We start from the raw sequence: 26,293 nt of genomic DNA on the forward strand, positions 1-26,293 counted from the left end.
GGACGCGGTGACGTCGAGTGCGTCCCGGCCAATCGGCGGGCGCTCGACGCCAGGGGCGGGACTTCCGGGGCGGGACTTCCGGGTATCGGGCCGCAGTCTGCAGAGGACGCGGGCGGCAATGTATCGACTCCTGGGCGCGGGCCTGGCCTTAGACCTCCTGCGGGTGGCGGGGCGGCGGGGCCGGGGCCGGGGCCGCCCGGCGCGCCTGCTGCCGGGGCCGGCGGGAGGCCGAGCGCCCGCGGCGACCGTGCCGCCGTGCCGAGAGGTGCCGCGCGGCCTGGGCCCGGGCCTGCTACCGCTGCTGGCAGGTGAGGGGCGCGGGCCCGCGGGCTGGGCTGGCCGGGCGGGCCGGGCCGGGCGGGCCGGGCGCGGTGACTTCAGCGCCCCTTCCCGCAGCGCTCGCGTGGTCCTCGAGGCCCGCCCCGGCGGAGCAGGAGCGGCAGGGCGCGGGCGGGGCGGCGGCCGGGGACGCCGAGGCCGAGATCATCCAGCTGCTGAAGCGAGCCAAGGTGAGGGCCTGCAGTGACGTGACACCGGTGGACGGAGGCCCGGCGTCTTCAGTGCAGGTGGAGGCGGCGCCGGGGGCAGCGAGTTAGCCACCGTTGGGGGTGAGAGCGCCGGCCCGGAGAACTGTGCACACGTGTGGCGTCCTGATGGTGCAGCTTAATGCGGGCCGTGCGCGGTTTGGTCCTTCTCTCCCCCTCCCCGGGTTATCGCGTCTCTTCCATTAGGCTGACTGCCGCCACCTGGCCAACAACGTCCACACTGATGCCCGCAGACTGCGGGGTGTGCCGAAGTGCCAGCTCCTCTTTGAGGCTTCACCTGCCCCAGACTAACCCCTGATCTTAAGTGCCCCCCCCGACACCTCCCTTCACCGTCTCCTCTTTACTGCTGCCTACCTAGTTTTCCAGCCTGGACGCTTCATAGTCATTCTTAAAACTTGGGGTCCCTAACTACCACCTCCTGGTATACGTAGAGTCCAGCAACAGAGCCTTTTTGGATTTTGCCACCAAATCCAAACTATTTCTCAAATCTGCCCCCTTTTCTCTGTTTCTCCTGCTGTCACCCTGGCCACGCTGCTGCAGCCTCCTAACTCCAAGTCTGGTCTGCCCTGTTGGCCCCCTGCCACCCAGTCTTCGTGCAGCAGCCAGAGTGATTTTTTAAATGTAAATCGGATCGTATCACTTGCTTGCCCATAAACCTTGAATGGCTTCCCACAGCATTTGTAATAGAACCCAGGCTTCCTGCCGTGGCCTGTGAGACCCTACAGGATCCACCCTACGTTGACTACCTATTTGGCAATCATCGTCAGGCTCACCATCCTCCCTTCACATCTGTTTCCTTTCAGTTTTGAGGTTTTTTTTTTTTTAGAAGGAGTTAATTAGTTCTTTTTATTTTTATTTTATTTATTTATTTATTTATTTTTGACTATGTTGGGTCTTTGTTGCTGTGCGCGGGCTTTCTCTAGGTGCGGCGAGCAGGGGCTACTCTTCGTTGTGGTGCACGGGCTTCTCACTGTGGTGGCTTCTCGTTGCGGAGCACGGACTCTAGGCACACGGGCTTCAGTAGTTGTGGCTCACGGGCTTAGTTGCTCTGTGGCATGTGGGATTTTCCTGGACCAGGGCTCGAACCCATGCCCCCTGCATTGGCAGGCGGATTCTTAACCACTGCGCCACCAGGGAAGCCCTTGACTGGGTTTTGAAAAACCATTTTCTTCGGCCTTAGGGCCTTTGCTCGTTCCCTACTCTCTGTTTGGGTCATTTTCCTCACAATTCCTTGTTTGGTTGACTCTTTCTCTTCCTTCTTACCTCAGTTTAACTGTCACTTCCTTGGAAGTCTTCTCTGACTCCCATTCAGGAGGACCCCTTATTGTTCCTTTCTGTTGCTTTTCTTGCTAGCTTTTATCATTAGTTGTCATTAAGCCTACTTGTCCTACAGGGTCACTTCCAGCCTGCAGGAAGAAAGAGGATGTAGGGCCAGCAGCTTCCTTATAAGATTTGATAAAAATTACTTACATTCCTGCTGCCTGCATCTGTTGGCCAGAGTTTTGTCATGTGGCCAGAGCTGCAGGGGAGGCTGAACTCCCCGTCACCATTGTAGACGTAATGCCTGGTGCATAGTAGGAATTCAGTCAGTATGTGACGAATGAATAAATAACTTCCTTCTGTGTGTTGGGATATATAGCTGTACCCACTTCCGTGTGGTAGCACAGGCATCTGCTTTCTTTATATTTCATTTTCTGTTATTTTCTTTGTTTTCTCTTTTCAGTTGTGCATCATGAAAGATGAGCCAGCAGAGGCAGAGCTAGTTTTGCACGATGCTCTTCGTCTTGCCTATAAGAGTGATAACAAGAAGGCCATCACTTACACTTACGATTTGGTAACTTCTCTCACCATTCTGAGCCGTTGATGATTAAGGGTGGATGCAGGAGAAGGGTGGTTAGGCTCCTGATTCATGTTCCTGACCTGCAGCAGGCCCTGAAGCTCTTTGGGTTTTGTTTTTACTAAGTTTTCTTTTGGTTTCAATTTTTATTACTCTTGGGGTGTCACAAGACGCCTCAATCCCAGACAGAAAAGAAATGAATATCATTAATATTTGTTTCTTCAGTGAAGAGTGGATCTAGATTTGGTTTGTCATCGTCAAAGTCTGTGCGCGTATTTGTTCTCACACTGTTGCTGTACTTGGCTACTGGCAGATCAGTGACATACTTTTCTCTCTGGACTATTTTTTTAGCTAGAGGGTGAAAGCAAAGGGGAGTCTTTAGCTTAAACGTTTTGAAGTAAGTAGGAATACAATGCTCTCAACTGAAAAACAACTTGTAATTAATTTTCAGATGGCCAACTTAGCATTTATGCGGGGCCAGCTTGAAAATGTAAGTAAATCACTTTGTAATGTCATGAATTTGTGAAGGGCTAGCCTGAAGGAACCTCTGTTAGTAAGGGTACAGGCTAAGCTGCTGTAACAAAGAGACCCCAAAATAGAGTGACTCAAATAAGAAGGAAGCATATTTCCCTTTAATGCATTAATCCAGAGGTAGCTAAACCCTGAAGATGGGTGGGTACCTCTGCTCCATGAAGTGGCCCAGAAGCCCAGGTTCCTTCTAAGACAGGTCCTCATCTGCGTAAGAGAGCTGGCTCACCTTCAGCCTACAGGAAGGAAGAAGGAGAGGATGGAGGGCAAGCAACTTCCTTATAAAGTGTGATTTAGAGATTGTTCACATTCGTTCTGCATGCATCTCTTGGCCACAGCTTCATCATATGACCACACCTAACTGCAAAGGAGGCTTGACCTGGTAAAAATTGAGGAGAGTCTAACTAAAAAGATGGAGAGGAGGGTGAATATTAGGGGATAGTTTCCAGTCTCTGCCACAGTGGGTTTGGAAGGGAAGTTAATTTATGAAGTTGGTTTCTACTCATCACAGAATAGTTTTCAAGGTGCCCAGAGGATGTGCAGTCCTGGTATTTTAGTCTGTTTTCCCACCACAAGGTTACCTTTCTCTTTGTATATGTGAGTGTAAGTGTGTGTGTGTGTGTGCGTGCGTGTTGTGTTTTTCAAGGAATGGTACATCAGACTAGTACTTAGAATCCAGGGTCATCTGGATAGGGGACCCAAATAAAACAAAAATCTTTTCCTTGTGCTTTTAGGCGGAAAAACTTTTTAAAGCAACAATGAGTTACCTGCTTGGAGGGGGCATGCAACAGGTAAGGACGTGACGTAGGATTGCTCCCTAGCTGAAGCAGTTTTCAAAAGTCTTACTTCCTGTAAACTCCACCCACCCCTGACGTGTGCTTTGGCCAAAGAGTTGGAATTCTTTTTCCCTAAGACTGGTATAAAAATTGCCAGTCTTTCATTCACGCAAAAGCACGGTACCTGAGGAATTCACAGTTGCCTGATTCCTCCAAAAGTCTAAAGACTATGGCTTTCAGGTCAAAGTCAGTCTAAAAGTTGATCTGAAATATCCCATGAGGAAATTTTACTTGTTACGAATTTCCTTCATTTTTCTTTTCCCAACAGGAAGACAATGCAATAATAGAAATCTCTCTAAGGCTGGCCACTATTTATGCTGCTCAGAATAGGTAAGTATAGTCAGAATCTAGGTGTGGAAGCAGTCAAGGAGTAGGGCTGTGGGCAAAACTTTGACCCTGGGATGTTGCATACTTTTCATTTACCTGCTAATCACCTGGGCCTCCAAAACTTAGGTGTCACACTCATCGTGCTCCGTCCCTCATCTTTGAAATTTTGAATCTTTTGTGGGTTTGCCCCTGCTGTTTCCATTAGCCTGCTGAGTGGGACATGCAGCCCTCATACCTCTGGCTGCACCGTGACAAATCTAGTCAAGTTTTCTGTTCCTACTTGAACTGGGAAGGGAAGTTGTACTTAGAACCTTAGTTTAGCTTTTCCTTGGAGAGGAGGGAGCACTGTAAAGGCTTCTGGGGATAATGTATTTTGCTGGTTTAAGGATCAACAAACTAGGAAGTTAGGTATAAAGTTAAATGATGAGAGCGTTGCTGTGGGAATGTCTTAGTGGCTAGCTTAGCAGGCAGCTTTTAAAGCCTGTAGAGATTATCTGGTAGCTAGGTTTTACGAAGCAATACCTAGGAGTGGAGGAGAGACCTGCAGGTGGGACAGAAAGCAGTGCTGAGTTGAAAGTGTTAGATGAGTCTAAGTTGTTACAAAGAAGGAAGAGTCTGCGGGTACACGGGAAAGGCTTTAGGGGACAACCCGGGTGTGTGCCGTGGATGAGAGAGGCCTGGTACCTTCCTTCTCTAGGTGGGGTTCAAAGAAGAAACCCTAGGATATAAGCAGAGAGCTCCTCTAGAGAGTTCTATTTTGGGGTAAATTTAAGGAAAGACCTAAGTAAGCCTGGCTTTTCCTTTGCTTTATCGTTGCTGCAGAAGTTGGGTACCAGAAGTTTGGAATGATACCAAGCCTAGTGCTGTAGAAAGAGTGCTCACTGAGGCCACGGGCTCTGGCACCAGTCCCTGCTGCTCTAGTCAGCAGCTCCTTCCGTCTCAGCGGAACCCAGTCCGTCTCCTGGCATTTGGTTGGGCACTAGATGGGCCAGGGCCTCTGAGGGGCTCTGACTTCGAGTCCTTAGAGGAGCTTTGCGGTTGGTCCATGCAGGGGAGCGCTGCAGCTTCGTCAGTCTCCCTGGACGGGTGACCAACAGGACTAGCTGCAGATGGGGTATGAACTCCCAGGGTGAGAAGCAGCCCAAAGATAGTAACAGTGGAGGGTAAGACACATCCGTGGTCTCTTGAGAGGTGAAAGCTGTGCAGTACCCACTAGTAGTTTGCCTGGAAGTTACTGAAAAGTGTTTTTTCATTTTGATTTATTAAGAAACTCATGAGACCAGGAAATGTGTGGCCAGGCCAGGCCCTGAGGCTGAGAAAGGCTGATACAAGTTGGGAGGGGTCGTTGGTAGACATTTTGCTGCAACTCAGGATGCCTTGTGGGCAGCCTCCCCCGTTCCGTGCCCTGATCGGATAGGGTCCCTCCTGCCAAGGTTTGGTTCTTCTGAGAACAGTAGAACAGTGGGGTCATCTGGCAAAGCATGAGAGGAGAAGAGGTGAGCTTGGTAGTGCCACCTGTGGTGAGAAGCTAAGAGCCAAAATGGAAGAGCAGAAACCACGGCTGAGCTTGTGGATGCAGACGGAGTTTATGTCGTGTTTCTGTGCATCTCTGTAGAAACCAACAGATGACCCTTGTTCTGTCCAGAGTCAGTCTCCCTGCTGCCTGGGTGTCCTCTCCAGTTGACTGAGATCCTGACAGTGGGGCTAAATGCCTTCTAGTGCCCTAGCTAGGAGTTCCCTTTCTGTAAAAGAAACTTGCATCAAAGACCTGTAGCTTGGGAGGAGTGTAGAGCTAACGGACCTCCAGAACCTGAGTGAGGTCAGCAGTTAGAATCCTTACTGCAGGGGCCCTTGCCTCCGTGGGTGGTGTGTCACTTCGAGCAGGGGTGAGGCTCTCACACGTGGAGGAGCTGACCCCTCTGAGCTGTGTTAGTGGGAGGTGAGGGAACGGCTGGTCACGTCGGTTATTGAAACTCTGTCTTAAGTTAACGTTAATTAGGTGACCAAAAAAAACCCAAACTTTTTTTTTTTTTTGCGGTACGCGGGCCTCTCACCGTTGTGGCCTCTCCCGTTGCAGAGCACAGGCTCCGGACGCGCAGGCTCAGCAGCCATGGCTCACGGGCCCAGCTGCTCCGCGGCATGTGGGATCTTCCTGGACCGGGGCTCGAACCCGTGTCCCCTGCATCGGCAGGCGGACTCTCAAACACTGCGCCACCAGGGAAGCCCTCCCAAACTCTTGAGAAAGCGCAGATTGACACCTCTTAGAGACTTTAAACACAGATCCCTCTTCCCGTCTTACACTTGATAATGTAAAGCCGAGCTGGATGAATGAGGACGGAAGAGCACTTTGTGAAAGGTGTGCAGCTGATTGATGCTCTTTGCTTTACAGACAGGAACTGGCTCTTGCTGGCTATGAGTTCTGCATTTCAACTCTGGAGGGAAAAATTGAAAAAGAAAAGGAATTATCAGAAGACACTTTGTCAGGTAGGGAAACCTGACTATTTTTTGGACAGTTGCCTTTTTTGCCACAAAGGGCTTCACTCTTAGGCTGTGGTAAAGGAAACAGAAAGGTATCTGAGTTGGGGGAGGGAAAGTCACTCACTTTGGAAGCTGTGGCTGTTTCTAAGGTCTCGGAGGGTTTGGAATTAGATATTTTCTTTAAATGACTTGACCACTGGTGGTGGTTGTTTTTAACCCCGTGGTGACATCTTCATAATATATCTGTTGGTTTTTATTATATATCATCTCTGGAAAATTGGGGAGCAGAAAGGGAAGTTTTTTTCTCTTGTCTCTTGGTTCAGCTACCAGTCACAATGCTAATTAAGTACCTTTGGTCCCCAATGTCCACCAGATATGAGAGAGGAAGTGAAGCTCATGTTTTGTCTGTTTGTCCTCATTGTGGAGGGAAGAGCATGAAGAGTCATGCTGGGAACAGAATGGGGTGGGCGGGACACTCTCTGGCTCTCAGCCATTTGGGTTCCTCCCTCCCTCCCTCCCTCCCTCCCTTCCTTCCTTCCTTCATATCCTTGATTTACGATGTTGTGTTAATTTCTGCTGTAGAGCAAAAGTGACTCAGTTTTACACATATAGACATTCTTTTTTAATATTCTTTTCCATTATGGTTTATCCCAGGAGATTGCTTATAGTTTGCTGTTCTCTACAGTAGGACCTTGTTGTTTATCCATCTAAATGTAATAGTTTGCATCTACCAACCCCAAACTCCCAGTCCATCCCTCCCCCCAACCCCCTCTCCTTGGCAACCACGAGTCTGTTTCTATTTCACAGATAAGTTAGTTTGTGTCAGATTTTAGATCCCACGTATAAGTGGTATCATATGGTATTTGTCTTTCTCTTTCTGACTGACTTCACTTAGTATGATAATCTCTAGGTCCATTCATGTTGCTGCAAATGGCACTATTTCATTCTTTTTTATGGCTGAGTAATATTCCATTGTGTCTATGTACCACATCTCCTTTATCCATTCATCTGTCAATGGACATTTAGGTTGTTTCCATGTCTTGGCTATTGTGAATAGTGCTATGAACAGAGGGGTGCGTGTGTCTTTTCGAATTATAGTTTTATCTGCACATATGCCCAGGAGTGGAATTGCTGGATCATATGGCAGCTCTGTTTTTAGTTTTCTGAGGAACCTCTGTACTGTTCTCCACAGTGGCTGCACCGACTTACATTCCCATCAACAGTGTAGGAGGGTTCCCTTTTCCCACACCCTCTCCAGCATTTATTTGTAGACTTTTTAATGATGGCCTCTCTGACTGGTGTGAGGTGGTAGGTACTTCATTGTAGTTTTGATGTGCATTTCTCTAATGATGTTGAGCATCTTTTCATACGCATTCGGGTTTCTTAATGTGGGTTGAAGTATTGGGAATTTTCAGATTTGACATTCATGCAGTAGCTCTGATTTCACACTTCCTCTTTGCCTAGAGCTAGCATGATGCTAGAGATACAGCAGCCAACTCTGTTGTCCCTAAAGCAGTACATACGGCTTCAAAGAGTTTTCTGTACTCACGGGTCTTCCAGTTCTCCCTTGAACATAACTGTTTTCCTCCTTCATACTCCACTGAAGCCCCCCTTATTAAGGTCACCAGTTCTCAATCCTTATCTTACCAGCTCTGCTAACTAGCAGCTCAACCCAGGTGATCACTGTCTCCTACTGGAAACCCTTCATTCGCTTGGTTCTGGGACACCTCACTGGTCCCTTGCCCTCCCCGGGTCACCTGTAAAGGTTGCGGGCCTCAGGGCTGTCTTTGGCCCACTTCCCTTTTCCCTCTGCCCTCACACCCTAGGAGACAGCAGTTAGTCCCATACCTTTAAATATCAGTTTTACACCTTCAGCCCCAGCCTGTATGTGAGCTGCAGACCCCTGGGTAAGATTGTCTACCTGACATCCTGACCTGAATGCCTAACGGTCATCTCACACTTAACATGTTCGAAATGGGCCTCTCTTTTTTTTTTTCCTGCATTGATTTAACTTTTTTGTTGTTGATGTATAGTTGATGTCTAATATTATATGTTACAAGCATACAGTATAGTGATTCACAGTTTTTAAAGGTTATACTCCATTTGTAGTTATTATAAAATACTTGCTGTATGTTCCCCATGTTGTGCAGTTGTACAGTGTATCCTTGGGGCTTATTTTGTGCCGAACAGTTTGTACCTCTTACTCCCTAACCCCTGTAGTGCCCCTCCCTGCGAAATGGGTCACTTGGTTTCTGCCCCTCACAAACTGGTTTCTCACGAGGCAGCCCGTTTTGTAAATGGCACCACCATTCACCCGGTGCTTTGGCCAAGAACCTAAGCATCATCTGTGATTTCGTCCTCATTTCCTACGTGTAATTCACCAGCAAGTTGTACTGAATCAGCCATCAAAATGCCTCCACGTCACAGCCGTCTCAGCCTCTTGCCCCACCGCTCTGGTCCAGGCCATCCTTGCTTCTTGCCTGGACTACTGTAATCACCTCCTCACAGCTTGTCCTGCTTCCCTTCATTCCCTCAGAGGATTTACTGCCCACCCCCCCACCACCACCGCCTGTTTGACACCATCCTTCCACCTTCGCCACCCAGCTCTTCTCTCGCTGTTGTGCGTCCCCAGCTCAGTGCCGCCTCGGGGCCTCGTGCCTGCTCTTGTCTCCGTGGCCAGTGGCCTTCACCCAGGCCTCTGCTCGGAGGCCAGCCTGCCAGCCAGTCTTCCCACCTGCGCGCCTTCTGAACCCCTCTCCTCTGCTTCGTCACCCTGGGAAGTAGGTGTGTGTGCGTTGTGTGCTTGTATCGCTGCTGAAGTTCATTTTTGTTCAAGCGTTCTTAGTGTCTGTCTTCCCTATCAAAGAGGGAAAGAGCCTTCATCTGTTTTGTCACTGCTAAATCCCTAGGACCTAGAGTACTGCCTGCTACATAATAGAGGCTCAGTAATAATTGCTGAGTGAAAGGGCCCAGCAAACACTGACAAATGTCACTGCAGTATGGAAGTGCTTTGAAGAAATTCACAAAAGATGTAAAAACAAGTTCTAGCTGTCAAATAAGTCACTTTTGAACTATCCACACTCTTGCTATGTTTCATTTATACATTGACTGTAGACAGTTGCTTCAGAGTATAAAGCAGTCTTTTCTGACTCCAAAAGCAATACGAGGGTGTTGAAGAAAATTTCAGACAGCATTAAGAAGAAAATAAAGATCACTCATAATTGTATTAAGAACTCCTGTTTATTTTTTGGTGTATGTCTTTCTAGGCTTGTTTTCCTCTAGCTATTTACATTTTAATAAGCAAATGAGGAGTCACACTGTACATGACTTCTTTGTAACCTGATTTGTTTTTTAAATTGGGTCTCTTTTTTTAAATAAATTTATTTTATTTATTTATTTTTGGCTGCATTGGGTCTTCATTGCTGCGCGCGGGCTTTCTCTAGTTCCGGCGAGCAGGGGCCTACCCTTCATTGTTGCATGCGGGCTTTTCGTTGCAATGGCTTCTCTTGTTGCAGAGCACGGGCTCTAGGCACGCGGGCTTCAGTAGCTGTGGCTCGCGGGGTCTAGAGTGCAGGCTCAGTAGTTGTGGTGCACGGGCTTAGTTGCTCTGCGGCATGTGGGATCTTCCCGGACCAGGGCTCGAACCCGTGTCCCCTGCATTGGCAGGCGGGTTCTTAACCACTGCACCACTGGGGAAGTCCCTGGTAACTGCTTTCTTAAAGATAATAATCTATCATCATTATGTGCTTATATTAGTTAGTATATACTTGGGTTTCTTTTAAGGTTTTCCTTTCTGATTTATTCATCTGATGACTCATAACAGTGTATGTTGTCTGAATCAGGTGTTATCATTTGAGTTACATGGTGATACTGGTCTCACACATACTTCTTTTGCAAAATTTTTTCCCATTTGGTTTTCACTCAATTTCCACATGAATTTTAGATATTTTTCATGTGAATTTTAGATCTTTCTGTTTGCCCCCAAAGTGCTTTGAGAATGAATTGTTAGATTTGTGTTATGTTTATAAATTAGTTTGGGGAGGTTGCCATCTGAATAAGTTAGCATTTGACTACAAATAGCAAAAAATTTCAACTAAATGAAGTTTAGCAGTGAGGACACTATTATGTCATGTGACTGGCAGTTTAGTGAAAGGGGGCAGTGCTTTATGGCTCACTGAAGTCCTGAGGGACATGGTCTCCCCATCCTCACTGACACTCTCAGTGTGCTGGCTTTCTCTCCACGCTTTCCTTTTGGTTGATAAGTGACCGTCAGATCCCAGGAATCTCATCCAGAAATGACAGTGTCCACTTCTTGCATGTTTCTCTTAGAATCAAGGTAATTTTTCCTAGAAGTCCCCACCTAGATTTATGCTTGCTTCTTGCTGGCCAGATTGGGTTACATGGCATTTCTAACCCAGTCCTTGGCAAGAGAAGTGGTATTAGCATGACTGGCTAAAACTGATCAGGATCCATTCCTAACAGAGGTTCGGAACCCCGTCTGCTTGAATCCTGTGAGGAAAGTGGCTGAGACCAACGGCAGCTCTGCTCTCATCACGCTGTCTTCCCGTTCAGGGACGTGGTCTGCTTCTCCTTACAGATCTTTGACGTAGATCTGACAGCTGTTTTGTTACATTTGATTCTAAATGGACACCTTACTAAACTATTTGCTTTTGAGTTGATATTCACACTATTTCCAGATATATAATTAAAGATTTGGGAGGTCATGATAATTGTCTTTTTTCAGATAGTTATACTTCTGTGTCCCTACTCCCTCTCCTTACTAAATTTAGTTCATTGGCCATAACCGGAGAACATTAAGTAACAGTGGTGCTGGACAACTTTGTCTCGTATCTGATTTGGTGCAAGACCATGTGAGAAGATGTATTATTATGTGTGGAGCAAGTCAGGCTTGCCGGTAACTGGTTAATTGTTCGGTATGCTGCTGGGTAATAGTTAATGCTCATAGTTTATTTAGACTTTCACATTTATTTTGTTTTGTGAGATCCATAGTGTATTTCTTGAGCTTCTCATCACAGGATTGTATTAATGTGATAAAATGAACTGGCATGCTTTCTGTTTTCTGGGATAGGTGTGGGGTATTACATGGAGTGATCTAGTCCTTGGAAGTTGTAGGATCTGTGAAACCACATGGCTCAGATCTCCTTTAGAGTTGATTCTCTGGCAGCTTTTGTTTTTCTTTCTTCGGTTACTTATACATTTAAGTTTCTTCCATTTTCTTGAGTTGATTTCAGTACCTAGGATAGTGCCAAGACCACAGCTTAAATAAATACCTGTTGAATAAGTGAATGCATGAGTGAAAGAATTTTGGAGACCTGTATTTTCCTGGAAGAAACTTACTTTGGAATTATATTTGTAAAGTATAACTTAACAATATTCTGTTATGTATTCAGGATCATGTTCCTTTCCCAGTTTTTAATTTTGTGGATTTATCTCCTTTTTTTTTTTTCTTCCGGTATGCGGGCCCCTCACTGTTGTGGCCTCTCCCGTTGCGGAGCACAGGCTCCGGACGCGCAGGCTCAGCGGCCATGGCTCACGGGCCCAGCCGCTCCGCGGCATGTGGGATCTTCCCGGGCCAGAGCACGAACCTGCATCCCCTGCATCGGCAGGCGGACTCTTAACCACTGCGCCACCAGGGAAGCCCTCTATTTCCTTTTTTAAAGAGAGTTTTCCATTCCTTCCTCCTCTCCTTGAGATGAGAGTTTCATTCATTTTCATAGTTTAAGTAAAACACTTCTGGAGAGTTGAAGTATTTCTGGTGGCATATTTGGTTTCATGAGTGCATGAAGGCTGGCGCCTGGTTGGAATTCTGGCTTTTCCATTTAGAACAGCAGTGGGACTAGACAAGTTACTTATCCCCTCCTCAGTTTCCTCATCCATACAATAAGAAAACAGAATGTACCTTACAGCATTGTTATGGGGATTACATGCTCTAGGATTGAGACTGAGACTCATTGAGGACTTTGAAGGAATCTGCTGGAATGTGGTGCATCTGCTCTAACGTAGTTTATTAAATGGTTTAGCTCCTCTGTGTTTACCACTCTTAATTATGAAGGGCCTTCCTGACTCTTTTATTCATAGTTTCTCCTGTTTTTTGTCGATTTTGTTGACCTTGTCAAAGAGCCACCTTTTGGTTTCATTTTCTCTAAATTTTTTGTTGTTTTCTACCTCCCTTATTTCCACTCTAATCTTTTGTATCTCTCCTGCTTGCTGTGGGGTTTATTTTGCTCTTTTTCTAGTTTCTTAGGTAGAAGATTAGGTTGTTGATTCAAGATCTTTCCTAATGTAGGCATTTGCAGCTATAAATTTCCTTCTACTGTGTTAGCTACATCCCATAAAGTTTGGTATGTTGTGTTTTTATTTTCATGTATCTCAAAATATTTTAAAATTTTTCTTGTGATTTCTTCTTTGATCTTTTGGATATTTTGGCATGTGTTGATTAATTTCCATATATTTGTGAATTTCCAAAATTTCCTTCTGTTGTTGATTTTTAAGTTCATTCCATTATGGTCAGAGAACATGCTTTGTATGATTTCAGTCCTTTTACATTTTACTGAGAATTGTTTCATGGCCGGGTACGTGGCTTATTCCAGGGAATGCTGCATATGCATTTGAGAAGAGTATGTCCCTTAGCCACTGGGAGACGTGCTCTGTAGACATCTGTCAGGTCTAGTTGGTGTATTTACAGTGCTGTTCAGGTCTTCTGTTTCTGTCTAGTTCTAGACAGAACTTGTTTTTGTGAGTTTTTTCTTATACATATTTCTATGCTGTTTAGAGCCCCGGATATATATATCTTCATTGTGAATTATCCTTTCATCAGAAAAGTGATTCTTTTTTTCCTACTTAAGGTATTTGTCACAAACTTTAGCTTTACATTGTTGACTGTATCTTACTCTTAAACTTTCTGAGTAATTTTGTTTTCAGTATGTGTTTTGTAGAAGGCTGTGTTTGGATTTTTTTTAACCTAATCTGAGTATTGTTGTCTTGTGGTAGAGAATCTTAAAACCTATTTAAAGTTAGAATTGAAAGTGATGTTTGGTCTCATTTTTTACATTAAAAGCTTTCCATTTTTGTTATTTCTTATATTTTCAAGTCCCTCTTTTTAAAAAAAATTTATTTATTTATTTATTTATTTTTGGCCGTGTTGGTTCTTCGTTGATGCGCTCGGGCTTTCTGTAGTGGCAGCGAGCGGGGGCTACTCTTTGTTGCGGTGCGCAGGCTTCTCATTGCAGTGGCTTCTCTTGTTGCAGAGCATGGGCTCTAGGCGCATGGGCTTCAGTAGTTGCAGCACACGGGCTCAGTAGTTGTGGCACACAGGCTCTAGAGCGCAGACTCAGTAGTTGTGGCGCACGGGCTTAGTTAATCCATGGCATGTGAGATCTTCCTGGACCAGGGCTCGAGCCCATGTCCCCTGCATTGGCAGGAGGATTCTTAACCACTGCACCACCAGGGAAGTCCCTTCAAGTCCCTCTTACAGGGGTGATTTTCTCACTAAACCTCCATTTATATTTTGAAAGGAAGGCACATCTATGGTCTCCAGTTCTATTAAAGGGTAACCTAAAAATTTCTAAAAGACATATTTGACTCAAAAAAAAAATTGTTTTCAGTTTCTTCTGTAAGATGAAGTGACTACAATTTAACATTCTCCTACCTCTCCCCACTTGTTTTTTCTCTGTGATCTGGAATTTTAGATCTAGTGGGACTTTTTTTTTTGCAGTACGCGGGCCTCTCACTGTTGTGGCCTCTCCCGTTGTGGAGCACAGGCTCCGGACGCGCAGGCTCAGTGGCCATGGCTCACGTGCCCAGCCACTCCACGGCATGTGGGATCCTCCCGGACTGGGGCACGAACCCGTGTCCCCTGCATTGGCAGGCGGACTCTCAACCGGGGAAGCCCCTCTAGTGGGACTTTTTGCAGAGAATTCTGAGGCCAACTTATCTGCCTTCTTTTTTATATATAAATTTATTTATTTGTTGGCTGTGTTGGGTCTTCATTGCTGCACACAGGCTTTCTCCAGTTGCCGCGAGTGGGGGCTACTCTTCGTTGTGGTGCACGGGCTTCTCATTGTCGTGGTTTCTCTTGTTGCAGAGCAGAGGCTCTAGGTGCGTGGGATTCAGTAGCTGTGGTATGCGGGCTCAGTAGTTGTGGCTTGAGGGCTCTAGAGCGCAGGCTCACTAGTTGTGGCACACGGGCTTAGTTGCTTTGCGGCATGTGGGATCTTCCCAGACCAGGGCTTAAACCCGTGTCCCCTGCATTGGCAGGTGGATTCTTAACCACTGCACCACCAGGGAAGCCCTGCCTTCTTTTGTAAATAACCTGTTTTCTCCTGCCTTGTTACTTTGTAGGTGTCAGAAGATTTTTAGCATAAGGTTAGGGGGTTGGTGTCTATGAATTTTGCCTGGTCTGTGGTGACCCTTCATTTTAATATCCAGTTCTCTTGAGCTTCTGTAGTGCACCTTTGATTATTGCTACAGTTCTGCCTTGCTGTGGTTTTTTATTCAGGAGTGTCGTTTACCTGTATGTTGGACTCTTTCTTCTCTGTTCTGTAGTATAAATTTATTCTCTCCTCTCAGGTTCTTGTCTGTATTTTGGGAATTTTTCCAGTGTGTATTCCATATTATTGACTTATTCAGAAAAGTCAGTTCTGTCCTTTTCTTCTTCTAGTATGTTTGTTTTGTTTTGTTTTGTTTAAGATTTCAAGCAAAAATAAAGAGTGGAGACTTTAACAAACACCTGTACACTTTCCCCATAGCTTTGTCAAGTCTAAGTATTTTACCATATGTGCTTCAGGTGATGATTGGGGCGGTGGGGGGGAGTTTAAACCCCTGTGTACTCCTGCTTGATGTAACTAGCAGGTAAACCATTTATTTACTTGGCTTTGGTCTTTATCATTCTTATGTCTGTTTATTACACTTGTATACATCAATAAACAATATGTTTATTGTTTTTAAACTTTTTATGGACTAATATGTTTTTAAACTTTTTATGAATGGCATCATACTGTACAATTGTTTCTGCAGTTTATTTTTTCATTTATCATATTGCAGAGATTTATCCAGATTGATACTTAAAGCATCAGGGTTTTTTGACACAAAGGCCCTGTTTGCTTGCCACGCTGTCTGTCTGTCCAGAAGGGATGACTTTCTTTACTTTAGCCCCTGCGGTGGGGGTGAGGGGTGAGGTTGTGCTTTTTTTCCATCCTGGAAAGGAGGGATACAGCTAGAGGTGGCCCTGACACCCCATTGTGGGCATGTACTCACTTCTCCTGTTGATGGACATGTAGGTTCTACCTGTTTTGCTGTAGAAAATAATGCTTGGACCTGTGTCTCTGTGCACACATACAGGATGTTCCCTAGGGGTACACCTAGGAGTGGAATTGCCGGGGTGCAAATACTAGACATTACCAAATCTCTTATCAGTGCTTTTACTGGTTTACATTTTCAGTGGCAGTGTGTTAGCATTCTTGTTGCTCTATGTCTTTGTTATTATTGGACTTAAATTTTTGCATGATCTGGTGGATCTGATGGAGTGTCATTGTGGCTTCAGTGCATGTTTCTCTGATTACTAGTGAGATACAGAACATCTTTTCATGTATTTATTGGCCATTCAGATTTCCTGTTCTGAAAACTGTCTCTTTATCCTCTTTGCTTATTTTTTGGAAGGGTTGTCTTTTTCTGAATGATTTGTAAAGAGTTCTCAGCTTAATGTCTTTGAGCATCTTTTTTTGAGCATCTATTTTGTTGGTTACATTATCTCTTTGTGACCTTGTCTTTGCACTTTAGGGCATTTGACAGAGATTGATTAATTCTATTGAATGTAATAGAATCTTTTGATATTTTCCTTTATAGTTTGTGTTTTCTGAGTCTTGTTTAATAAAATCCTTCACTCTTCTAAGGTCAGAAAGATAGTCTCTTCTAAATATTTTGCTTTTTTACATTTAGTCTTCAATTATGTGGAATTTATTTGTAATATGGTGTGAGGTAATGATATGATTCTTTTCCTCCCTCAAGCACGGATTTTAGCTCAGGACTGTTTTATTAGTGCATCGGTTTCTCACTGGTTTGTAATGACATCTCTGTACTGAGCTTTCGTAGATATATGCAGTGTTGTGTTGTTACTTCTGTAATTAAAACTTTTAGCTTTATTGTATTTTCCTTATTTAGTTCAGTACCTTCATGTTTCTAGTCATTTCTTTTTATATATGTTCATTCATTCAACCGGTCAGTCAAGAAATAACTGATTGAATGCCTGTGACATGCCAGGCGTATTACTAGGCACTGAGGTACAGCTGTAAATAAAGCCTGAAGGACGCCTCCTCAATTTCTAGTGAAGGAAAAACACACAATAAACACTATCCACTAACTTAATAACATATCCAAAAATGATAAAGGGCTACATAGATAAGTTTATGAGGAAATATGTATTTAGGGGAGAGGTGGGGCAGTACAGTATTATATAGAGGGGTCAGGAAAGGCCCGACTGGTAAGAAACCTGAAGGGGAGTGAGTAAGCCAAGTGGTCATCGCTGAGGGAGGAAAGTTACAGGCAGAGGGGCGGCCAGTGCAAGGCTCTGAGGTGGAGCATACCTGACGTCTGAGTCAGCATTTGGCCTTACTTAGTTTCTAGTCTGGGATCACTCAGTTATCTTGAGGGGAAGACCTCCTTTTTATTGTCTGCTGATTTCCATTTCTGATGCATCTTCATGCTTACATACTTGGGGTTATAAATTCATCTTCAGCGGGGTTCGAGAAGTGAGTCTCCAGGCTGGTTTTGTTTGTTTCTTCCGGGCACTTGGGTCCGAGCCTAAATGGATGATACAGATTTAGACGTCACACTGCGTGGGCACAGGCCTGTGATACAGCTTTCCATGCAGTCGTTGTTCCCTTCTAGATCCTTCTTTGGCCATTCAGGCTTCTCTTGCACCCTCTGGGGAACATCCTGGTTTTATGCAGGGGCTTCACATCTGGTTCTCTGTTCTGCACAAGGTGAAGAATCCAATTCTGGATTCAGAGGCACTCAGGCCACCCACAGAACCAACCAGAACTGGGCTTCTCCTGCATCAACACACATGCTTTCCACTTTGGGTTTTAGCTTATTTCCAATTTCTGGCCCTTGGGATTTCCTTCTCTCGGGAACTCAGCTGTACATGTAAAAGGCTATTCGTTATAAGATTTGAAGCAGAAGGGTTTTCAGATTATCAGTCATGTTACTGGAACCAAAAACTCCTTCCACTGATCCCATTAGTGGTCTCGGGAAGTGCCGATGGGGTGATCGGTTAGGTAATGAGAGATTCAGCTTAGCAGAAATTCTAGGATGTTCCTCGAACATGGGTGGCAAATACCTTTAGGTTCAAAGACCCTGTAGACTTTCCTAGATTATTATTGGTGGTGGGCGGGGGAACTAGATGCCCGTGCTCATGTTTTCTTAAGTTCTAGATGCTCTTTTTCTTACTGATGGGGAGTCCCTATTCCTGTTTTCCTGAGTGCATATAATTGCTCCAGTCACTTACCAAACTCCTTTTAGTCTGCATTTATGCACGCCTAATCTGATACACTGATACGTTAGGTAGACTGAGCCATTCTTGGTATTCCTGGAACAAAAACTGCTTGGTGTGTTTACCTTTGTGCATTTGAGAATTCAGTTTGCTTGTATTTTGAGTACAGATTTCTGTGATGAATCTTGTTTGTTTCATAGACTGATTTTAGGTAGCTCATCTTTTTCTCCTAGGAATAATTTGTGAAAAAGAACTATTTACAACTGAAGTTTGAAGAAATAAGTATGCTTCCCTCCCCCTCAGATTCCAGTAATCCTTTGGGGGAAGCTCTGTATAAACGATCCCAGTTTATTTCTCAGCTGTTATTAGGTTATCTGATTTGTTCTTGTCTAATTTCTAACAGGGTTTATATTAATATTTCAAAGAACCATGTTTTAATTGTTATTAGTTAGAAGAGGAGCTCTTTTTGGTACTTTATTAAAAGTGTGAACTTTTAACTTGGCAGTGTGCTAATAAAGGTTTTATTATGGAGTCTTTATTTCTCCCTTGGTCCTATTTTTAGAGAAGTATATTGTTTAAATTTTTTTTCATTTTTTTGTTAGTACGATTTGAATGTGCTACGAATTTAAAATGTATTTTCTTCTTAACAATGACAAAATATTACAGCTAAAATGTTACCTCATCAGTTATTCTTTCTAAAAAGCTTTACTATCTTTTCTGCCATTCTAGTTTAATTTCCATTACGGATATCAGGGGTAATTTTCTACTAGAATTGTCACTTTATTCTTGTACTTTTGAGTTACAGTGTTGAACATATTTTCTAATTGTAAAATGTAAAAAGAGCATGCCTTTGTTAATGTAGAAGTATCTAAAGAGAATTTATTAACGCACATTCCAGAAATATGATTCAGTAGTCACACTTGAAATATAGTTTCCAGAATTGGAATAATTAACTTATACATTGTTTTGTGATAGTTTTGGTATATGGTAAATATTTTTGTTTTTAAATGTTCTCCAAGAACAGGGACTTTAGTGTATCTGTATATTCTCAGTCTGTTACAAATTGCTTATCTCCTTGGACCTTTGTTAGTAAGTGAAGAGAGCACAGAGGTTTGTCTGTCTTTACCTGGACCTTTGTCCATTACATTATCTCCCAATAGTGTGGATCTTAAACTGCTGCTGATTTTATAAGCTTTTGCTCAGCATTTTAAAAAGAGTGCTCATAGTGAGATATATTTTTTCGTTTCAACATTTCCTTTTAAAAGAGAAATATGGTATCTTTACATGTGGTATTTATTTGGTGCCATCTTACGTTTTGCTTTTTTATATTGGTTATATCCATAAACTTACATATACTTTCTATATTTATAAAAATTAATTTTCATCTATATTTTTCGAAAATAAATTTGTAAGGTGATCTATTTAAAACTACTCCTAATTTGGTTTTAAGAAAATGATTAGCATTACCTTTTGTATATAACTAGGCCAAAGTAATAACTTTGGATTTCTACTTGAAGAAAAACGTTTTTTTCACTTTTACCTTCAGATATTATTTCAGTAGGTATTTTTATTTGCATTGTTTTATGTAAACTGTCTCTTCAGTAATTGGTCATACTCTTACTTGGTAACATAGTCTTTAAATTCTCTATCCCATTTGTAACTTTTCTGAAACTTTGATGATATGGAAGGAAAGGTATTTGGTGTGAATACCTTTGCTGGTAAAGAAACCCGTCTGAACCCTTTCATTTGGGTGTCTGATAATTGTGTTACAGAAGATTATCTGAGGGCACCTCTTTTTCAAGTCCTTTGTGTAAACATTTACTTTCAGCTGAGCTGTTTGCAAAATTTCCTTTGATCTAGTTCATCACCATTTCCACATTTTTTTGTATCATCTCTCCTGAGTCTTTACTTGTGCAGGTTGCTTTTAGTTACTGGTCCCTAGGTCTCTCTGGTTCTTCTCACACGGCATTAGGTGTTTGAAGTTTGTTCTTTTTCAGACGTTGTGTAGTCAATTCTTGCGTGTGTTGGAAGGTGCCATATCATTGCAGTCTTTTACTGTTCTTCAAAAAATGGATTAGCTGTTCTTTAAATTTGGCTTGTGACTTCCCATTTCAGGATTCTGAGTGTTTTCTGGTTCCTTTCTGTAGTGCTGTTTTCATGCCTGAAAACTTTTTCATTGGCCCTAGACTTTTTCTTGTTGTTAACTTAATCTTCTTTGAGTTTATCTTCACCTGGTTCTGCTAAATATTATTAGATTAAAATTTGAAACTAAGTGTGGACTCAGACATCATTTAATTGGATACTGAAGTATTGTGTTTTGTAAGAAATATGTATTTGGTCATTCAGATGACGAAAAATATTTGGTCTTTATTCATAGTTTCCCAAATCCTTGGAATTTCCTAAGTGTTGGGGGTGATTTAAAGTGTCTTTTGTTATGTTAATGACGCGACTTGGATGGCACCCAAGGACGGGCTGGTTGCAGGTGGAGCCAGCCACAGGATTAGAGGGTTGGAACCTTCAGTCTTAGCCCCGACCTCCAGGGAGGGGAGAGGGATTGGAAGGTGAATCAGCGGCCAGTGATTGAATCAGTTGTGCCTCTGTAATGAAGCCGCCATCAACATCCCAAAGGATGGGATTTAGGGCAGTGCTGGGGCAGTGGTGCCTGGAGAGGGCAGGGAAGTGCCAGGCCCCTTCCCACACACCTTGCCCTGTGCCTCTTCCATCTGGCTGTTCCCGAGTTACAGCCTTTTATAAACCGGTGATCTAGTAATCTGTGAGCCACTCTAGCTAACAAATTGAACCCGAGGAAGGGAGTCCTGGGGAACCTCTGATTTACAGCCAGTTGTTCACAAGCACAGGTGACGACCCGGACTTGCGTCTGAAGTCGGGGGAGCGGGTTAGCCTGTGGACTCTGGGTGGATGGTGTCAGAATTTAGTTGGATTCTTAGATACCCTGCTGGTGACCCAACTGCTTGTTGGTGTGGAGACGCTCCACCCCTTCCCCAGCACACACAGGTGGGTCCAGGAGCCAGTTTAGATGTTAATCCACCTGAATTGTCACCTTTGTGTAACAAAGTATAAGGTTAGGAGTACTTCTTTAGTGATGTGCAACAATCAGTGTGGGTCTTGGTAACCCACAAGAAAAATGATCAGGGCAGGTTGGCCACGTCTCTGCCTCACTTTCTGTACTATACTGGTTATATCCCAGCACTGCTCTTATTTCCTTCCTAGTGGAAGAGAAAGCCAACACCCGCCTCCTCTTGGGCATGTGCCTAGACACCTATGCCCGCTACCTTCTGTTCTCCAAGCAGCCATCACAGGCACAAAGGATGTATGAAAAAGCTCTGCAGATTTCTGAAGAAATACTAGGAGAAAGACACCCACAGGTAAGGGAGGAGAACAGAAGGGCTGTAAGACAAAGCTTCAGAATCCAGAAATACGAAATGGGGACGGTCAGCAGGCGGCCCAGGTACATCCCCCTCCTCGTGCCCGACCACCCCTCCCCTGCGCCCAACTGCTTGTTTCTAGAAGGATTTGAGGCTGCTGATGAGTTACTGGGTCTGCCCAGCAGGGCTTACGTGAGGATTGGTTTGCACAGCACGGTATTTTAGGTACTGAATCTTATGAAAATCTTATGAGGAACAGGTTAACACACGCAGATCCTCACCTCCTGAGCCCCACCGATAAAATGGAACATAGGGGGAAGAGGACGGTGGGACTGCATTAAACAAAATTTAAAACCACTGACATAGAATTTAAGCACGGCATGCAGAGCCTTCTGTTAGAACGGTAAACACATTTAACTGAAATCATCTGTTTTTGTCTTAAGAGGTAAGAAATGGATCACTTTGTGAATGCTTGGTAACCCCCAACCTAGGACATGAAAGTTCTAACTGGACTAAACATGCCCCAAGGCTGCGAGCAGATGAGCAGGTCAAGTTACTGGACTCTGAATTATCTGAATTATCTTCAGGAACGGGGGTTTAGAGCACCCCCTTCATGGGATATCGTTGAGAAATAAGACTACGACAGGCATGGAATTCAAGTCACCAGGTACTAGAACCAGGGCCTGAAGTGCAGGAGGAGGCGAGGCCGCAGCTCTTACTGCCAGCATTTTGTAGACTCGGTGGGAACTTCCCCAGGAGCAGTGGTGGGTCTCTTCTTCTTCCTGAAGACAGGAGCGACATCGTAGTACAGTACGGCTCCGAGACCAGCTTCTCAAGGGTGCTGAACCTTGAATAGAAGGGGATCAGATTCTGTCGCTTCTTTTTGCTGTTATTTTTCATTTGCTGCTTCTCCTTTGATAATTAGCGAGCTTCATAAGTAATATTCACCCTGTTACCTAGTGTCTAGACTTGTATCATTTTCCAGAGGGTCAGACTGATGTTGTGCAGTGTGAATGATCAATGCACCTGACTTGCTGACGCCCTGACCTTTGCTGGACTGCCAGGCAAGGCGACCCCTTCAGTGTATCCACAGTTCGTCAGACTCCACGTTGACTCTCGAGCCGTGGAGGTGTTTGCAAGCAGCAGCTGCCTGTGTTTCCTCCCGTGTGTAGACCATCGTGCTGCTGAGTGACCTGGCCACCACCCTGGACGCGCAGGGCCGCTCCGACGAGGCCTGTGTTCACGCACAGAGGGCGTCAGACCTGGCGAGACAGGTGGAGCACCCTGAGCTCCACGTGCTGCTCACTAACCTGGCTGCAGTCTTGATACACAGAGGTGCGGAGCGCGGGGCCAGGCTGGCTGGCTGGCCTCGGGAGGGGTGGGCGTCAGTGGATCAGAAGCCTGTGCATGGCGTTGAGGGGGGCAGTGAGGACAGGATGCTCCCGAGCCGACGGGCCAGTGGGGAGAGACGCAGGGGAGGTGCCGTCGGGCCCAGCTCACGTCCCGCCTGTAGTCCTGCCCTGCCGGCCTGTCAGGCACATCGAGGTGGAAACGTTTGCAGTGGCACCTTGTTTCTGTAGTGCTTTACAGGTTTCTAAATGTCTCACACGCAGCTTAATTTGTTCCTCACGGAGCTCGTGCGACAGGGCCCGGCAGCTTGATGGGCATACTCGGCCATTCTGCTCAGAAACCTGCAACGACAGGTCTCTCACCTAAACCACCGTAGGTGAAGGCCTTAGCCACTGGAGTGTGCCAGGAAGGGCTCCATGAGGTCCCGGGGGTCACGGGGTGAAACGCCCCACCATGAGCTAGACTTGTCCCATCACTTGTGCTTTCTCTTCAAAATCTCTTTCAGAATCATGGTGAAACATACATTTTCTTTATTCTTCCTTCTTTCCGGGTTATTTTAGAACGATATGCACAAGCAGAAGAGATCTACCGGGAAGCACTGAAGCGAGCAAAGCTGAAAAGAGATGAGGTTTCTGTGCAGCACATCAGGGAAGAGCTGGCCGGGCTGTCAAGGAAAAGGAGACCTTTGTCGTAGCCTTGCCGAGCTCTGGGCCCCTTTCTGTCATAGCGAATTTATGGTAACACCTCTCATTCCAGTCCCAGTGGCACCCTGATCAATGGCTTAAATCCTTTGTCCTCGATACTCAAGTCCCCTCAACTTAGCCTTGCTGGAGGACAAGCTGTACACACTGTGTGCACTGCCGCGTTGGCTTTGCGAAGACAACTGCCCCACCCCCCACGACCTGATTTTGCTTCTGCGACGGGTGTCAGTTAATGCTTTCCGTTGCAGCAGACGGCTGGTTAGGTGCTGTCCATGCTGGTCCGAGAATAACTCTAGATTAAGAGGGGCCAGTTTCCCTCTGGGATGGGGTCTGGCATTTCAGCCAGGCGTCTGTCCTGTAAGATTTTTGTCCACTGATTTGCTGCCTTCTCTCATCAATACCTGGCAGACCAGAGCTACCGGTCTCATGGCAAAGGGGGATGACGGTGAGTTATTTTCTCTTATAATTTATCTCCTGAAGCCCAGTGTGGGATTTAACGTGTAAAAAAGTAGTATCTTGGCTTACCAGCAGCATTAAGTTTTAAAGTGGGAATTAGGCACTTGAAAGTATAGCACCCATTTGATTATAAATAAAAGCGAACTTTATGTTTTTGTATGTATCAACTGGTTATATACAACTGTGAAAAAAGGAGGGCAAGGAATGACGACCCCCTGCATCCCTGCTCTCTGAGCATTCACTCCTCTGCATCCGGTCATGGGTGTCCCCAAACCCTCTGACTCTGAGTGGGGCCCTGTAGGTGTAGTGTTGAAAGCTTCCCAGTCATTCTGACGTGTCCCACTGGTGCTGTAGAGGAACCAGTGCTCTGGACCCGAGCTCAGGCTTTTGGAGTTTGGGTCTCAGTATCCTCGTGTGTAGTGAGTCTCTCTCAGCCCTGGGTGCATGCATTTGGTGGATGACCTTACCTGGATAGGCTGCTGTGTTGAGAGCTTTATCACACTTCCTCAGCGTATGTAAAGTACACAACACGGGGCATTGATGGTGTTTTCACCCCAGCAGTTCTGCGGTTCTTCTAGGTACCACGAAGGAACCCTGTTGTTGCTGGTACGCCGGTGGCGGTGGCAGCGGGGCGGGGGGGGGGGGGGATAAACTGACAGTTGGGTTCCTGTGTACGTACTGGGAGAATCCTTTCATAATAAACTAGACACTCTGCAATAATAGTGTATGTATTCCATAATCTTTGAGCTTCTCATAAAAAAATAATTTACTAAAGAGTTATAAAAGTAACAATAAAGGGATTAGACTAAAACTATTATCTTAACATTGCGGATGCATCCATCTTCCCACTTTCAGACCCAGTTAATTCCTTTAATCACTCAAGTCTGACTCTGGAGAGAGAAACTTTAACTCACGTTGAGTTTCAGTGCAACCAGTCTTCATTTATTTGTGACTTTAAAAAACTGTCGACTACTCACCTTCTGCATTGAGAATGTTTTTACCTTCTCACAGTTGCAGGAGTTACTGAAAGGGAGGTTTTTTGCTCCAGGTTTTACTGAGAATTTCTGACCCTCCTCAGTGATGTGGCTCCTGGTCCCGGAACACCTGCGGGAGTTTTCAGAAAGCCCATCTGCATGCGGTGCGGTCACTACAGGCAGCAAAACGAGGAGGACTGGCCTGCCACTGACGGGGCTGAATCCAAAGGTGAACTGTTCACAGTAGTATAAAAACTTGAACTATCTCACTGGAGCTTTCAGGGCATGGATATTTTAAGATAGAATCACCCAGCACACCCGCATTCAAGCACTACGAATCTTCTCATCACGACCACGTGGTGGACACTGGCTGTCTGTCACAGTTCTGTGAACTGTAACTTCGTTCTGGGTGCTAAAAAAAAAAAAAGTCACTTGCCAGGCTGTAGCTTCAGAACCCTGGGGTCTCAGCCCGCAGCATCCCGCCTCGGTTCACAGCTGACTTGGCCAGGTCACGTCACGCCGGGGTGGGCCTCCACCTCCCACACAGTCTGCCCCCTCTGCAGGCCTGCACTCTGTTCTGCCCTTGTTCTGAACCGAGGCGGGACCGTGGGTTTTGTCTCCCATTGCGGGATCTCTTCTCCAGGTGACAGCAGGTGAAGTAAAACAACTTGCGCTCTGATGAGGAGGGGTGAGTGGTCAACAGCGGCTCCCTTTAGGTCCTGAGTGGAGCTGCACAGGTGACGCACAGGGCTCTGATCTGACGTGTTCTCAAGAACTAGTCATAGAAAAATACCAGCATCATCTCTTTGGGACTGTTGACAAATAATTAAAATCTAAAATATTACTAGTACCTAAACAAAATTTTAAGCAAAAACCTTAAGTTACTGTCTTTCATTCACATTAAAACTTTTTATGTATTTATAAAGTCCTACCAGCTTTCCAAGTAGTAGGGATTTGACCACTACACCTGATCTAAAGCTTACTTTGAGGACCTCAAGCATACGCAGGTGCACAGTTCCCTTAGCTTCAGACAACTGTCGGCCTGTGGCCCTGTCTCTGTTGCTTATTTAACTGTGGGCAAGGTACTGAACCTGCATCCACATCTATAAAAAGGGGACTAGACACCAAGGTCCACTCCACTACAAAGGAGGCGCTTAGTCAGTGGTTGTCGGACACCTGCTGTCTTTAGAGGCTTGAGTACTTTCACTTAAAAGCTCAGGTCTACTTAAGAGTCTATAAAAGTGCTAGTTTTTATCGTTCTGAGAGACCGCTCTCTCTGTGGCATTCCCCCAAAACCATTAGCATCCGTGTGCTATAGAAGGATGCTTCAAGCTATGTTAAAGTTGTATGAAAAAAAATTTTTAAT

The 26,293-nt window shown here is 45.1% G+C and overlaps 1 protein-coding gene across 5 annotated transcripts; it reads left to right on the forward strand.

Moving 5' to 3' along the window:
* Positions 1-99: 99 nt before the first annotated feature.
* On the forward strand, positions 100-25,937 carry TTC19 (tetratricopeptide repeat domain 19). 5 transcript variants are annotated; one of them, XR_009530486.1, is made up of 11 exons: positions 100-308; positions 397-509; positions 2,269-2,379; positions 2,834-2,872; positions 3,645-3,701; positions 4,015-4,076; positions 6,463-6,557; positions 21,292-21,446; positions 22,619-22,781; positions 23,357-23,942; positions 25,002-25,937. XR_009530486.1 is itself a non-coding variant. In XM_060082974.1 (10 exons), exons 1-10 carry the CDS (start codon positions 119-121, stop codon positions 23,488-23,490), a joined length of 1,119 nt encoding a protein of 372 aa, XP_059938957.1. In that variant the 5' UTR covers positions 100-118; the 3' UTR covers positions 23,491-24,102. The 5 variants fall into 5 exon arrangements, 4 of the variants coding, with proteins under 4 accessions (XP_059938957.1, XP_059938959.1, XP_059938960.1 ...); XM_060082974.1 differs by lacking the exon at positions 25,002-25,937 and having other exon boundaries at positions 23,357-24,102; XM_060082976.1 differs by lacking the exons at positions 397-509; positions 25,002-25,937 and having other exon boundaries at positions 229-308; positions 23,357-24,102.
* The last annotated feature ends 356 nt before the right edge of the window (positions 25,938-26,293 follow it).

The sequence above is a fragment of the Mesoplodon densirostris genome, chromosome 18, assembly GCF_025265405.1.
Source record: "Mesoplodon densirostris isolate mMesDen1 chromosome 18, mMesDen1 primary haplotype, whole genome shotgun sequence".
In the NCBI taxonomy this organism is placed as follows: Eukaryota; Metazoa; Chordata; class Mammalia; order Artiodactyla; family Ziphiidae; genus Mesoplodon; species Mesoplodon densirostris.